Source organism: Sebastes fasciatus, chromosome 20, assembly GCF_043250625.1.
Source record: "Sebastes fasciatus isolate fSebFas1 chromosome 20, fSebFas1.pri, whole genome shotgun sequence".
NCBI classification, from domain to species: Eukaryota; Metazoa; Chordata; class Actinopteri; order Perciformes; family Sebastidae; genus Sebastes; species Sebastes fasciatus.
Window position 1 is genome coordinate 25167326 of NC_133814.1, and position 17069 is coordinate 25184394.

The 17069-nt window shown below is 40.8% G+C and overlaps 1 protein-coding gene across 1 annotated transcript in view; it reads right to left on the reverse strand.

The window, feature by feature from the left end:
- The window catches only part of LOC141757969 (corticotropin-releasing factor receptor 1-like), a 74906-nt gene extending 71333 nt beyond the window's left edge, over positions 1-3573 (reverse strand). The window contains exon 1 of the mRNA XM_074618955.1: positions 3032-3573. Within this exon, the coding sequence (XP_074475056.1) occupies positions 3032-3061 (30 nt within the window). The 5' untranslated portion in view covers positions 3062-3573. The remainder of the gene's footprint in view (positions 1-3031) is intronic.
- Between the last annotated feature and the right edge of the window lie 13496 nt (positions 3574-17069).

The following is a 17069-nucleotide window of genomic DNA, read 5'->3' on the forward strand; positions in this document are numbered from 1 at the left end:
TACAGACATGCCCACTTTATGATAATCACATGCAGTTTGGGGCAAGTCATAGTCAAGTCAGCACACTGACACACTGACAGCTGTTGTTGCCTGTTGGGCTGCAGTTTGCCATGTTATGATTGGAGCATATTGTTTTATGCTAAATGCAGTACCTGTGAGGGTTTCTGGATCAATATCTGTCATTGTTTTGTGTTGTTCATTGATTTACAATAATAAATATATACATACATTTGCATAAAGCAGCATATTTGTCCACTCCCATGTAAGAAATTATTGCAAATATTGAGGATCGCAATATTATGTTTTGTGATATTGTATATTTGCAAAGAGATGCACCCTCTCAGTGAATATGCCCTCTCAAAGTATTGCTATATGATTTTACAGGGACTTTGATGAATGCAAATACAATTCCCACTGTTCTGATTGAAATAATAAACTTTTTTTACTCAGATTATATATATAAGGTGTTGTGATCTTTATACTATGACAGTTTTCCTAAAATTAGATTTAAGAAATTGCAATATATCACCTTGCTTACAGTATCGCAATATATTGAATAGTACCCCTGTATCATGATACCACAGCAAACATGTGACATCAGGAAGACGTTTAGATCATGTCAGTATAACGTCCGTCAGCCCAGACACACTTTTCTACGTCTGGTGGACGTGCAAGTTGGGATCAATATTTGAACGAATGTCTGGTTAGGGGCTTTTTTGGACGTCTGTGGACGTGCAAAATGGGTTCAATATCTAGACGTCTGACTATAGGACCCCTTTTGGACGTCTGTGGAGGTGCAACTCAGATTCACATCAATAGTTAAACGTTAAAAAGCCGTTTAAAAAAGCCGTCGCAAAAACTTTCATTCTGGCTCCTCAGTGGACGCCGACGGAGACGTTAAATTCATGTCTTTTGGACGTGTCTTTGCTCAGTGGGACGTATCGCATTGACAGATTCTTGACAAAACACAGCCGTACTCCCACGTTGATGAGCGTATTAAATACTTGACAAATCTCCCTTCAAGGTACATTTAGAACAGATAAAAATATGTGCGATCAATCATGAGATTAAAGTTGACTAGTCAACTGATCATGTAAGAGGGAGGCAGTCGTAAAAAGATCAGAGTACTTCCTCCACCACTGATAAACACTCAAACACAGTACAAGTACCTCAGAGCTGAGCTGTACTTGAGTAAATGTACTCAGTTACTTTGTGACCTTACAAGCAGACATGTGAGGAGCGTGCTCTTAAATCACAACAATGGAGGACACGAATAGAAAAGCAGGAGGGACTTTAAAAACAGGTCCAGAGGATTCTTTGACTATTCTTAGTGCAGCAGCAGCAGCTACTCACACACACACACACACACACACACACACACACACACACACACACACTAACACACACACTAACACGTATAATGGGCAGGAGGTGAAGTGATTCATCTGTACCATCACCAAACACACATGTCCTTATAATTCACAACATATCATACCACATGACTCATCTCAGGGAGGCATTTCTTCTCAAGACTTCAAACATGATAATTGGACTTTATTCTTTCTTTTTATTGGGATGATCCATGAGAACAGGAAGTGAGAGGAGTGCACTTGCTGCTGCATTAACACTTCTAATCTCCAGTGTCCCAAATCCGGCTTGTTTTCAGCATCAGCATTCGGAGCTCTCTCTCTCTCTCTCTCTGAGGAGTCCTACAAAGAGGAATCGTGTCACTTGGGATCGTTTTCTCATGCCATCTTAACCCAGAGTCCTGCTGCTTCGTGTTTCACTGTTTACAAGTGAAACACACAGCTTCACAGCGCGTATTATCTACTATAATATGATGCAGATTGTTGTGTTAATATATATATATATAGTCGGAAGGGTGCAGATATAAAACCCAATCACAGGTCATTTCATTGAGAGAGCGTTCCTATTGGCTGTGCTCCAGTCATGTGACCAGAACTTGGCGTTCCTTCACCAGAACGTTCTCATTTTACAGCTCAACCGTGCACTACAAGATGATTCTGAAGACATCTGAGGAGAGAAATAGGCATTAACGTAATATAATATTCATATTTGATCAGCGCTGCCTATTTGACCGTTTGGTCGGAGTTCAGAGTGATTGACAGCAGACCTCAGATCAGCTCTGACTGCTTGTTTTCCTCCGGTCTGTGAAATCTTGCAGATGCCGTTAGGAGCACCGGAGGACACAGAGGGAACATGATTTTTACCAGGTTACTACTGTCACAATGTAGCGACCGTTTTATAAAAATAACTTTTTTTAATCATATTTGCTCCGATCTCGCCTACTGATGCTTTAAAGGGAGATTTATTGCACATTTTTTATGTTAGGGTATAAAACCCTCTCCAAGTCTCTGAGGATTACTGTCCTGGTTCAGAGCACTGAGTTTCAGAGAAAAGGGTTTTAATGTAATGGATATTATGTGTTTTTAAATAGCTGTGAGATGGATAATATGATGGAGTTAAATCCTCCAGCATCTTTATTATTATTATTCATATTATTAATATATATGTGTATGTGTATATACTGTATTATATATATATATATATATACTGTATATTTTACTCATTTATTTTCTTTTTGGTTTGTTTTTGTTCTCCCTATGCTCTACACATATAAGGAAGGATGTTTGTATGTGTTTAAGAGTATATATATATGTCATATATGACCATCTAGCCTCATTCAATGCCAAACACACACCCATTATCCACACACACACACACACACACACACAAACACACACATTCTTCAACCTGCTTTTATCCCCTTGTATTGTATTGTTTTAGTTTAGTTTAGTTTTGTTTTTGTACTTTGTTATTTGTCTTTCTCTGTATAATATAATTTGGTCTTTTTTGATATATGTCCCTGCAGGTTACATGTCTTCACTTTATAACACAATATAATAAAAAAATAAAATCCTCAAGCATGCATCAAGATTATATACACTAGACACATCTTTTATTATTAAAGCTATTTTTAATTAGAAGAGGGTTTAATAAATGAACTTACCTCAAGCAGACAGAAGCATTTGCGACGCATTTCCACACCTTTTTTTATTTCTCACATGTCGATAAATGTCTTCCTCTTCTTCACAATGTGTGTTTTTTATCCAGAGAGACTCCACACCTTCTTCTTTTTAGTTTAATTACGCAAAGAAGAAAAAAAAGTCTCACAATGTGTTTATGTGTCCAGAAAGATGTCCAGATTCTTCTGCTCCATGAAGATGTTTTTAAATGAAAAGAGGAGGATCTGTTCAGGTGATCAGCTGTAATGAAGTCTCTCTCTCTCCGTCAGTTTGTGTTACCGGCGACTGGAAACCGAATCCACCTTCTGGAGAGACGCGCAGCATCACATCGAGACACTAAACCGGGCTGGTATACTCTTCACAGGCTGGACCAGGAACAGGAACTCCTCTTTACTCCGCAGAATGACACCGACATGTCCTCACTACTCCTTTCTCTCTCTCTGTCTCTCTGTGTCTCTCCAGCTTCTTCTTGTTGTGCGTCCTGCTGCTCCGGAGTCTCTCTGTTGGTTCACATCGTCTCCGTCGACGCACCGCCCACGTTGTGCCACTTAAAGGTCCCATATCGTGCTCATTTTCAGGTTCATACTTTTTGTGTTTTTGTGTTTTTGTGTTTCTACTAGAATATGTTTACATGCTTTAATGTTAAAAAAACAACTTTATTTTCCTCATACTGTCTGTCTGAATATACCTGTATTTACTCTCTGTTTGAAAACGCTCCGTTTTAATGCATTTTGACGGAATTGCAACAGTAACTTTACATTTTTCTTGTCAGCTAAACTTAAAGTAGTAGAACATTTTATTACATTTTTGTATACATTTTTAGCTTGTAACTTTACATTTTTCTTGTCACCTTAAAGGTCCCATATCGTATCCTTACCTACCACAATATGAGAGCGAGAGGTATGCATCTCAGGGGAGACACCGGAGTTTTGGTCGGAGACGATAACGTTTCTCTCTGCGGAGCCCCGTCACTTCACAAGACACGGGAAACCTCTGTTGGTCTGGAGGAGCTGCAGCAGTTATTTCTGCACAAATGTCCACTCTTCTGCAGTGTGGAGTGAGCAGCATGCACGTGAGGTGGAGCGAGAACACACGCGGTGTGTGAGTGAAGGCAAGCAAGCAGAGGAGCAGAGGAGCAGTCTGAACAGCGTAGCCACATGCGAGCGTGCATGGGAAACCGACCCGTTAGATTTATACGTGTAAAAAGTTACAAACAGTCCCTTTAAAGGTCCCATATCGTGCTCATTTTCAGGTTCATACTTTTTGTGTTTTTGTGTTTTTGTATTTCTACTGGAACATGTTTACATGCTGTAATGTTAAAAAAAACAACGTTATTTTCCTCATACTGTCTGCCTGAATATACCTGTATTTACCTTCTGTCTGAAACGCTCCGTTTTTGTGCATTTCAACAACGGAATCACAACAGAATTGCGTTGCCTGGCAACAGTTTGGGTCCATGTTTACTTCCTGTCAGCTGATGTCATTTACATACACTGCAACCAGGAAATAAACTGGGACACATTTAGAATGTTTACGTTTAAAACCGGGTAATGGTCTAAATATTGTATATTTGTGACATCACAAATGGACAGAAATCCCAACGGCTTGTTTCAAACACACAATTTTCGAATAAGGGGTCTGTGTGTATTTCTCTGTATATTGAGCGCTTCGATACTTTCACAGTATTTATATGGAATTTAAACCTGCTTTATAATATAAAAGACATGAGAATCTCCCTTTTTACAATATGGGACCTTTAAACCGGGAGGAATATAACTCAATTCCTCGTGGTGGAGTTAATTATGCAACATGCTCTTGGGTCCCTCGCTGCTCCAGATCCTAATCTCTAATCCCCTCCTGCAATCTAGACGTCACACTGCTGGGAGAAAGTTAAAAGCTAAAAGGGTTGAACTGATTTTTTTTGGAGAGAGGAAAAGAATCCGTGCGCATTACTGGAGAGAAGAGGAGCTCATCCAGGAAAGGAAAACCCTTTTTTAACACGTGTCCCTGTTTTCAGCTGAATTAGTGGCAAAAGCTCTGAGTTGACAGATTTGGCTGCGAGCGCAGAAGGACAGATGGTCCCACTGTGGTAATAAAAGTTAAGCATCTCCCCTCAGGGATCTTTGTAAATAAACTCCGATGCAAATGAGTGCCCAAAAAACAGGCTCTTTAAAAATAGACTCCCCATTCAAATGTGCTGAAACAATCAGGATCCATCCTAATTAAATCCGGTGCGTCATAACATGATTTAAAGGGGATCAGAAAGAACACAATACAGTTTACTGTTGCACAGAATTAAGTTTATTATTATGGATTTGTTTCTCTAATTTTGGAGCCTTTAAATTTGCATTTTTTGTTGTGCCACCGGGGGGCAGCAGCTGTAGCAGCAACCTTTTAAAGTTGATACAGAGAAGTTTCAGCATAATTTCAATGGGTTATGGGTTTCTTTATTAATACCCAATAAGGGTAAATGTGTTGTGCAGACGGGAGATTCAGCATTCCAGAGTTAAAACAATATAAAACAAGACACTCCACTGAGCAAAGACACATCCAAAAGATTTAACATCTCTGTCGACGTCCAAAAGACGTCCACTGAGGAGCCAGAATGAAAGTCTTTCCAACACAAACTACACGGAAGCACCAAAACCTCTTGGTTGTATCTAGTGAAGCCCGTCTGTTAAAAAGTGTTGGCCGCGATCGGAGGACGCGGGGGAGACCGTAGCTTTGGTCTCCAGGACCGGAGTCTCTGCTCTACTCTGCTCCTCTGCTTGCCTTCACTCACACACCGCGCTCGTTCTCACTCTTTCGCTCCACCTCACGTGCATGCACGCACACTCCACACTGCAGAAGAGTTAGTAGCTCTGAGAATATCTAGTAATTGTACAGTGGACGTTTGTGCAGAAATAACTGCTGCAGCTCCTCCAGACCAACAGAGGTTTCCTGTGTCTTGTGAAGTGACGGGGCTCCGCAGAGAGAAACGTTATCGTCTCCGACCAAAACTCCGGTGTCTCCCCCGTTCCCTCCGGCCGCGGTCAGGAGGCTGAAGCAGGAAAAGCCAACACTAGGATCAGCATTGATTCATGGAGAGACCTTGGTCTGGTCAGCTAACATTACTGCCAAGCAGCTGAAATATAGAGTGATATTGTGCTTTTAGCTGACGTGTGTCGCCTCACTGTTTTGAGCGATGCTCCTTCATGTCTATGTAGAGCGAGCAAGTGCGAGCAACAGGACGCTGACTTTCGTTGACTTCACGGCCACAGGTGTCACTGTTAACAAGCAATTTCTGATTCTTACAAACAGTCCGAACGCCAAGTTCTGGTCACATGACCGGAGCACACCCAACAGGAACGCTCTCTCTCTGAAATGACCTGTGATTGGTCAAAGTCTCCCGTCACAGGTTAGATGTTTTAAAACCTGAAAACAGAGCCATGAGGAGGAGCAGAAGTCTGGTTTTCTCTCAGAACACTTGAATTACAATATGCTGAAAGGTTCTTATGGAATTTTTGCCCAATAATGTCAAAAAAATATACTGCCTACTGCCACTTTAATATAAAATAATTGAGGTAATAAATGTGCAAATGAAGCTGTGAAAAAATTCAATTCATGTACACGATTATGACAGACTAAAACAGGATGGAGTGTGGGTGAGACAGGAACTATAAAGCTGTTAGACGGAGGTGAGGTGTTGGAGAGAGTTATTGCTTTATAGGCAGGAAAGATGTCCTGTAGCGGTCCTTGTGACAGTGAAGCTGAATCAGCCTATCTGTCTAGTAGGTGGTGAAGAGGGTGGTAAGGACGGCCTCTGAGCGAGGAGAACGGCGTTACCACGGTTTTGGAAAGGGAGGAGTGAGCAGAGGGGAACTCAGTGTGGTTCAATTCAATTCAATTCAATTTATTTTTGTATAGCGTCAAATCACAACAGAAGTTATCTCAAGACGCTTTATCTATAGAGCAGGTCTTAGACCGTACACCATAGTTTAGAGACCCAACAAGATCCACCAAGCGCACTGTGGCCAGGAAAAACTCCCCGATTACTGGGAAGAAACCTGGAGCAGAACCGGGCGCAGGGCTGGCGGCCATCTGCCGAGACCGGCTGGGGGGATAGAGAGAGAGAGAGAGAGAGAGAGAGAGAGAGGGAAGCAGCCACAATAGTAGCCTAGCAGCTGTAATAGCTAATACAAGTAGGACTGATAACACAAAACCAATAGTGGTGGATGGAAAAAGTGATAATACAACTATCGGAATTGATATCATTGGGTCGTCCTCAGACGGGCTTTCAAGCGGAGCTTCCAGCTGTCTCAGTCCACCATACGTCTGGCTAGCTCGCCAGCACTGTCCAGCATCTCTCCACAGTACATCCATGGTTGCAATCTGCATCCACACAAATCCTAAACACACTGTCCCTTTAATCTGTTTACACATCAAGCAGAAACAAAGCAACATTAGCATTCACTTAGAGTTTCTTTTAGCTCTGTTTTTAGTCCCCACCAACCAGAAGTTTAAGTCATAATCCAGACTAAAAACAACACAGTTTAAACTGACAAATGCAGGAAGGACAGCTGGGTTTATTACTGTGGGTGTTTACCGCTTTGAATTATGTTTTTATATTATTTTTTTTACTCGCTCTTGAGTCCGTTTCACACCACCGGAGACGGGGACGCAGCTGACAGAAGGCTGAAATAGTCATACACTCAACTTCACTGGTTAAAGGACATACTGAAGTATAATACTCTCAACCATTACTCATTTAAAAGCTATTTATATCTAGACGACTATGACTTGTGAATGTTCTGCTAAATTAATAAGTGTGTTAATTTACGCATTCACACATCGGGAGTTTTTTCTTGTACCAGCTGTCCTTCCTACATTTAGCAGCTTCAACTGTGTTGATTTTAGTCTGGATTAAGTGTTTAACTTCTTCTTATTTGTCTAATATAGTTTGCTCTTCCTTTGTTAAATGTGCCGCTCTGCCTGTCTGTCTGCAAATCTGTAGACTTGTCCGTGTTTGCGATTGGTCAGATGCTGCAAACACCGTCCCGTTCATGTGAACGTGTTCATATCCAGACTGAGAAACCCTGGGTTGATTTACCGAGTTGATAACCACCATCGTAGGACCGCTTAGCGGGATCTCGTTTGTTAGGTTTTAGTGAAGCCAGATAACGAGGAGATACCCTGGTTATGTTGAACTCGCTTCGTAGTACAGGCATCTGCTGCGAGAGCCATGAGAGCGAATCAAAACAGTCAAGTTGTGGGTCGTAAAACCAAAACAATGAGCTCAAAGAGGCTAAAAAGCTTTGGATAGAGCTTAGAGGAACTACAGAGTTTGGTTGTGGTTCATCACTACGAGCAACACCCTTCACATCTGATCTATTGATCTATTGATTTAAAAAATATTGATTATAGCAGCCAAGGCTCTTGAAATCTGAATCACTCATTCTCATGCTCGCTCACGTCGCTTCACTTTGAGGGGAAAGGTTACAAACACACGTTGAAACGCCAAATATTCTCCAGCTTCTCAAATATGATGATTTTCAGATTTATATCTTTGTAAATTGAAACAAGGAGTTTAAAGACGTCTCCTTGGACACGGGGAAGTTGTGTATTTTTCACATTACTGTCCAACACTTTATCGACTTAGCTGGTTCCATCCCACCGGTCCTCCTCCTCCTCCTCCTCCTCCTCCTCCTCCTCCTCCTCCTCCTCCTCCTCCTCGTTTTAATCCAAATTAATATTTTACACACAACGCATCATATTATCAGACATGATATTCTGCTCACAAACAGCAGGAGGGACGTCTGGCGTCTAATATCCACACCACCACAGAGGCTTTGAGTGCACAACATGCTTTATGCACACTGCGCTAAAGCTTTCTTTAGACCCAGTGACGTGCAAAGAGGGCATTATTCAGAAGATGCTTTAATCCAAGGTGACAGTGCCCTCCCCTGAGTGTGCCATCTCGTGAAGTGTCAGTAGTGGCAACGAGGAGGCCGTGGCAAACTGGGTTATGTGGTGAGGATTCACATTATTAGTGTTGCTCCTTGTAGGACACAGTGTACCTAAACTACTGTACACACCTGTCCATGAGACTAGCATTCAGGTGTTGTGATCATTTTAATCAAGCTGACCGGTGTCGGGCACGCTTTAGTGGAATTTGTTCTGGTGTTGATGTGGATTTTCTGAGAGGCCACCTGGGCTCGTGTAAGACGGTCTGTCTAATCCCTTTTCTGCAGCTGGCGAGCTGAGTTCACCATGAAGCAGACTGTCGTTGACCCTCCTCCTCCTCCTCCATCTAATCTGAAACACGATGTATCTTCAATCTCGACATGTCACGTCCCCAGCTCCCTCCGTGGCGTCGAACACGCCGGCTGTTAGTGCTGAGGGTCATTCCAGATGCATGGTCGATGGCAGAGCATGCAGGCGCGTCGGGGGCGTCGCACATTTATGTGATGAACATGCGCTTGGACCCCATAAAGGTTCAGATAAACGCACTAGTCTCTGCACATAAGTGCATTCGGTGATGAAAATGTGCAACCGACAGACTCCCTGCGAGATGAGTTCACAGGGGAAGAAAGGAAAGAGGTTATCTTGTTATGTTTAGAGAGAGGAAAACGTTTGACGGACTCGAACAATAAATCAATAAATCAATCAACTGACAGGAAATTAATCTGCAATTACTTCAATAAACTAACAAATGATTGAGTCGTTTAAAAAGCATAAAACATTCTCTGGCTCTGGTTAATCAAATGGGAGGATTTGCTTCTTTTCTTTGTTTCATGTGATAATAAATTGAGTATTTTTGGGGGTTTTGTGCTTTTAATCGAACCAAAAAAGGAATTTTGACTTTTATTGAGCTATTTTCTGACATTTTTAATAAATAAATTAATCAACAATCAACAATGAAAAATAAAAATTATCCTTAAAGGTGCAGTGTGCAGGATTTGGCGCCATTTAGTGGTGAGGTTGTTGATTGCAACCAACTGAAACTTGCTAATTGAGAGACCGTTTCCCCGGCAAAGATCGCTGCTGCTGCCAGGTGGGACAGCGCTGGTTTACGCACGTATGTGGCGATAGTTCAACTCTGTGGAGGCATGGACTCCACTAGACCTCTGAAGGTCTGCTGTGGTATCTGGCACCAAGCCGTCAGTAGCAGATCCTTTAAATCCTGGAAGTTGCGAGATGAGGTCTCCGTGAATCGGACTTGTTTGTCCAGCACATCCCACAGATGCTCCATCGGATTGAGATCTGGAGAATTGCCAACTCGTTGCCGTCCACATGATGTAAAAGAAAACGTGATTCATCAGACCGGGCCACCTTCTTCCATTGCTCCGTAGTCCAGTTCTGATGCTCATATGCCCATTGTAGGCGCTTTTGGCGGTGGACACGGGTCAGCACGGGGCACCCTGACCCGTGATAGAGCCCCCTAAATGCCGCACACTGTTCCTTTAAACATTTTAAACCATGAAGTTCATTAACCAATGTCAACTCGAGGCACTTCCATCAAGAGTTGACCATTTATAGCCATACATAGATGGGTGGAGAAGGCTAATCTCTTTGACGGAGCTCTCTGATGCAGTGAGAACTAATCCTCCCTTAAAGAAACACATACATGAAGACATAAATCTTCTGTGTGATACCAAACATAAATGACACTGAGGAGGAGGCCGGGGCAGTGACGGGAGCTGCAGAGTTACACTGAGAAGTGTCACTTTATAATGTACGTCTGCGTGATTGTGATTTTATGCCACAGGTCAGCTGGTGGCGACAGCTGATGAACGAGCGAGTGATTGTGAAGCATGAATGAAACAGCTGACGCCAATCAGCTAATGCAAGCGTGACTCCGAGTGCTCTGCTTGAATTAACTCTGATCCATTTCTGCAGCTGTTCGCCGTGTCGTACCGTCTTCATCAGCAGGTGGAATTTACTCAGTTGGTTGAGAGATAGATGATTTACACACTTTTATTTTTAACTTCAGAAAACTACAGTATTGTTATGGTTAATAAAACATAACACGGTCACACATGCACAAATTCAGGCGCCTGCCGAGGCGATATTGGCGCTGAAAGGTCACCAAAGTCAAACTCCACGCAAATACGAAGATGCAAATTTGCTTCGCCACTGGAGGCAAATGATTTTTCGCCCCTTTGCTCGCATATAATGGAAATGAACAGCAGGCAAATGTTAATTTGTGTGGAGTGCCTTCAGTCTGCTGAAGAAGATGGGGTCATGCTCCAGAACAAGCGAGTAAGTGGACCTTGAGGTGAGATTGTTTTGTCAACTTCCAAAGTCAAGAACTTTTAAGTTTGGATGAGAAGTTGCAGAGGTGCTCACAACCACAGAAAGTTTGAACGTTCTCATTTTCATCACAACTGAGAAAACTCAAATTGCTGATGAAGACCATGTGATACGGTAGAAAGCTCCAGAACAAGCAAGTAAGCAGAGGTTGAGATTATTTTACCAACTACACTTTTCAAGGTCAAGAATGAATTATCAAGCTCAACTTTTAAAGTTTAAAACCTGGGAATGTTTGAACATAGATTTCCATGACAGCTGAGCAAACTCAATTTGCTGATGAAGACTGTTTGATACAGCCGAAAGCTCCAGAACAAGCAAGTAAGAGGACCTTGAGTAGGGATTTTTTTGTCAACTTCTGTTCCTAAGATCAAGAATGAACTGCCAAGCTCAACTTTTCACTTCCACGGGAGTTTGATTATCTACATTTCCACATCAGCTGAGCAAAGTCAGTTTGAAGATGAAGACTGTTTGATACAGTCAAAAGCACTGGAACAAGCCAGTAAGTGGACCTTGAGTTGAGAACATTACATCAACTCCTGTTTCCAAAGTCTTTTAAGACAATATAGACAAGAAAATCAGATCAAGGAAAATCATGGAAAGTCCTAGAGGTAGTTCGAACATCTACATTTTCATGACATGCGAGCAAACTCTGCCGATGAAGACCATGTGATACGGTCAAAAAGCCCGATAACAAGTGAGTAAGTGGATCTTGAGTTGAGATTTTTTTGTCAGCTACTGATTGCAAAGTCAGGATCTTTTACGAACTCAGACAAGAAAGTTATGGAGAGTTTTAACGTCTGCATTTCCGTGATAACAGAGCAAACTAAATTTGCAGATGAAGACTGTTTGATACAATCAAAAGCTCCGGAAAAAGCCAGTAAGAGGACCTTGAGTTGGGAACATTTTGGCAACTGCTGTTTCCAAAGTCTTTTAAGACAATACAGACAGAAAATCAGATCAAGGAAAATCAAGGAAAGTCCTAGAAGTAGTTCGAACATCTATATTTTCATGACATGCGAGCAAACTCTGCCGATGAAGACCATGTGATACGGTCGAAAGCTTGAAAATAAGTGAGTAAGTGAAATTGGAGTTTTGTCAAAATTTTTCAAAAGCAGTTATTTAAATACATCAATTGTCAACAGGGAAAGTTGCGTAATCCTAAATTCCTTCATCCAATCAGTTCAGAGAACTTCAAACAGTATTTCTGAGATCGGAAACTCGTCGAGTCACTCGGCAAGACGGTGACCTAGAAACAGTGTGTGCGTGTGTGTGTGTGTGTGTGTGTGTGTGTGTGTGTGTGAGAGGCGTGTGTGCACACATGCTGCTTCTTGTTTTGAGTTTTTGCCACATCTGTGCACTGTGTCTTACCGGCACATTCACAGCAACGCTTGAAGAGCTCTTCCAACGATAACAAACACGACGCAGCTTTAAAACACACTCAGAACAATCTGCGGGACGGGGGTGTGTGTGTGTGTGTGTGTGTGTGTGTGTGTGTGTGTGTGTGTGTTTGTGAGTGTGTGTGTGAGCAGGAAACAAAGGCTGCGTGCTGCAGAGAACAACCGGTTCTGCTTATGTACCGAGGGAGAACGATGGCGTACTGTATATTCATCATGTTTTCCCTCCTCTTCTCACACCTGGTAAACAATCTCCAGACTCAGTCCTTGAACCGCGTTTGTGACAAAGCCAATATGAGTTATCGGCGAAGCCTTCGGAAGATGGCGTATTGATTTTATGACACGGCTGGATGTAGTAGCACCTTCACAAAACACGACACAACTCTGTGCATGCTAATAAGGTCGCCCGACAGAGACGGCCTTTGTGCTTTAATGCACCGCTAACCTTCGAAACACACAAGTGGGCTCATTTAGAAAGACATTTCTCTGCAAAAAACAGCCGTGACATTTCACGCTCCATCCGGCGAGAGAGGCTCCGGATTATTGTCATCTGATCAACATTAAACAAAGAGTAGTGGTCTTCAGCACAGCGTTTCATTTCCGATACTCTTCAGCGGATTACTTCCTGACAATCGTATTTGGGAGGGAAAAAAAAGGGACATTTGGGTTGTGCAATTTTAGTGACATCATCATTTTACACTGCTGACATTTATGGGGACGGAGGTGGCGGTGGTTGTGTAAGACGATAACAACTCAGAGGAAATTGCAATCTGTTTGCTGGAAATGCTGTTATTGTGTTGTAACTGTAAACGTCCATGTAACAGTGAAATTATGTGCATTTGGAGGTGGTGTAAAACACCAGGAGGAAACAAACAAACAACCTACAAATATGTTTAAATCAACATAAAATACCAAAAAATTAAAAACAAAAAGAATCATATTTTGTATCAATTAATAATAATAATAATAATAATATTAATAATTAAATCATGTTAAATATAATAATTATTAAATATAATGTAAATAAATCAAATTAAAAAATAAATACAGATATGAATAAGAAATAAAAATATACTATATTGAATGGAATTGAATTAAAAGATTAACAAAAGTACAAATGAATTAAAAATATACAAACACAGATTAAAATTACATTCATTTGAAGGGTGGCATAACACACCAGGAGTAAGCAAACAATGAACCTTCAAATACAAGTTTAAATAAATGTAAAATACAAAAACTAATTAAGAACAAAAACTAAATAAATCATATTATTATTCATTATTATTATTATTATTATTATTATTATTAATAATAATAATAATAATCATCATAATCATAATCATGTAAAATAAGAATTATTAAATATAATTAAATTAAATCAAATTTAAAAAACAAATACAGATATGAATGAACTATATTAAATTGAATTAAAAAATGTACAAAAGTACCAATTAATTAAAAAATACAAACACACATTCAAGTATAATGCAAATACAAATACCGATAAGATAAATTAATTTAGTAATAATTTAATAATTAAATAGGAAAAAAGTGAAAAAAACATTAAAAAAAAATAAGAATAAAAATAGATATAAATAAAATAATTTAAAAAATAAATAAAAATGAAAATGAACTAAATTAATAAACAAATAAAAGGTACAAATAACTAAACACACAACAATGCAAATGAAATACACATTTTAATACAAGTACAAATATGTAAAAAAAAATAAAAATTGATAACAAGTAAAACCAAAAATCAAGTATTTTGTTTTATATTTCTTTTTTTATAAATGCCAATTAATTTGTAGAGATCTGTTCAAATCATGAATACCTTGTAAAGATACCGTAGAGGGCAACTATAAATGCAAACAAATGAATAAACAGAAGAAAATGCTCACTCACAGAAAGACTAATGTGTCCCGAGGGAATTGAAGTGACTCTGGCCTTAATTTATCTGGACACCCAAAGAGAGCTTCTGTCAAACATTCATCCATTACGGTAATGAAGCCTCCGACGAGGTGCAGCGGGTCAGTCTCCTTGAACCTTTTCTAACAAATCTGCTCCATTTTTTCATCCATCTATCATCTGTCAATTATTCTTTCTATCTGTGCCGATCAATACTTCTATCTGTTCATCCATCTACTGTCTGTCTCTTTTCATGCCTCGCTGCCTGTTTTCATGATAGAAAATACGATTAAAGTCGTGTCCTCGTTCACTCCCGACAGATATACTCAGTAGTTTACTCAGCAGTGAGCAGGAAATTCAGATTTTGGACACGTGCCCATCGTCAGTCTGCATTTCCTTTTGCATTTTTTAATGTGACAACGGCATTACATTGTGGACGCTACTTCTTGTTTAGGGCACTACAAAGTGGATGGATTTACACACTCAGAATAGGGTGAATATCGTGCACAATGTAGTGAATAGAGTCTGCAACTATGTGAAGTTGTACTTCTACAGGAGTGGTTTGAGCTAAATGCAGTACCTGTGAGGGTTTCTGGACAATATCTGTCATTGTTTTGTGTTGTTAATTGATTCCCAATAATAAATATATACATACATTTGCATAAAGAGGCATATTTGTCCACTCCCATGTTGATAAGAGTATTAAATACTTGACATATCTCCCTTTTAGTACATACTGCAGCTGCCCTTACAAAGTACGTACTGTTGCATGCAGTATGCATACAATAGGGATGTACTACTTCCTCATAAACTTTGACCTTTGATCTGACCTTTGACCCCCTTGCTCATATATCTGCTGCGCAAAGGATTGTGGGTCAGAATAGCCGGAACATCACGCTGGCTTGCTGCAAAATGCGTCATTTTTGACATACTGCGTTTGACCTACTAAATCTTTTTCTGCCGTACTAAATGTTGTGTTAGTCTGGGTTACTGGAGCATCACAGTGTATTTCATGCTCTTTGCTCCGTGTTCACCTGCCTGCCCGATCGCTGACTCTCCTGTCATTACAGATCCTGTTACTCTCATCTGCCCTTCAATCACCTCATTCTGCTCACCGGAGCTTCCCCGCCCACATCCACACCTGGCCTCATTATCTTCATCAGCCACTCTTTCTCACACCGGCCCAGATTCACTCTGACCCTCTGCCAGGGCGTCTCGAGTTTCACGCCAGCGTTCCACAGCCTCTTTAATACCGGCTGCCCGATACCCTGGCTGTTTACTGGTTGGAAGTTTTTGCCTATCCCTCCTCGGTTTGCTGTTTTTTAAAGGATTTTGGACACTCAGCTGATTTTGAATTCATGCTTTTGGGTTCAGTGTTTTCTGAGTCGTTACACTTCTAATTAATATTTATTACTTCTCTGTATTTATCTGTACTTATTTCTGTCCTTGTGCTGCTGCAGCAACACCAGAATTTCCCCTCTGGGGATCAATAAAATCAGATCTTATCTTACTAAACAGCTGATGTCATTAGTTTTACAGATGTTTGGTTATAAAGCAAAGTATTGAACAAACACGTTAGCGATGTTTGTGACTTGTTTTCCATACTATTGTTACGTTGTTTACGTACGTATTTCTCTTAGTGTACATACTTATCTTAAGCATGGATGTATTAAGAGAACTGGATAGAGCGTTGGAGGCGGGTCCTCGTTCATTCCTCTGAACGTCGCTCAGTGGCGCATGAAGACAAAATGGCTCGACTTCCGCCTGGAAAAGTACCTGGATCTTGGGCACATGGAACATGCGTAGTAGCGTCCGCTCGGTCACATGACTCAGTCACGGGGTCCCAATGTCACGCCGCTGTAACGGCTTGGCGCTCCAGCCTCGGTCTGGGTCTCATTCACATGAACGGAGGAAGGGAAATAACTCTGGATTCAGCTATTAGTGCATTTTAAACTTTAAGGACTATTAGAGTGTTCATACTGGGGAGTTGATTCACCTCAAAAAAAATTACACGCTGAGTTTCAGACGTCTCTTTCCCAATGTAAGTCTATGGGAAAAAGTCTTTTTGGGCCCAATGGCATCACGTGACAGACACGGACGTTGTAGTACCGCCGATTGGCCACTACGAAAGTTGGGATCGACGACCGGCGCTCTTCCTGGGGGCTTGGCCTTAAGCCCAACCATGATGTTTTTCCTAAACCTAACAAAGTGGTTTTGTTGCCTCAACATAACTGCAGCCGTTACTGTAGTTTTGTTGCGTGGCGTAAAAATGCGTTCTCATGACACGCAGAATGTCTTTGTAATGTCGCACTAAAACTTTTAAATAATGTTTCATTAATTATATTTGTTCACAAATAAAAAAAAGTTATGACGAACAGTTCACTAATTATTTTACAAAAAGGACAATTGAAGCACGCTCGTTCTC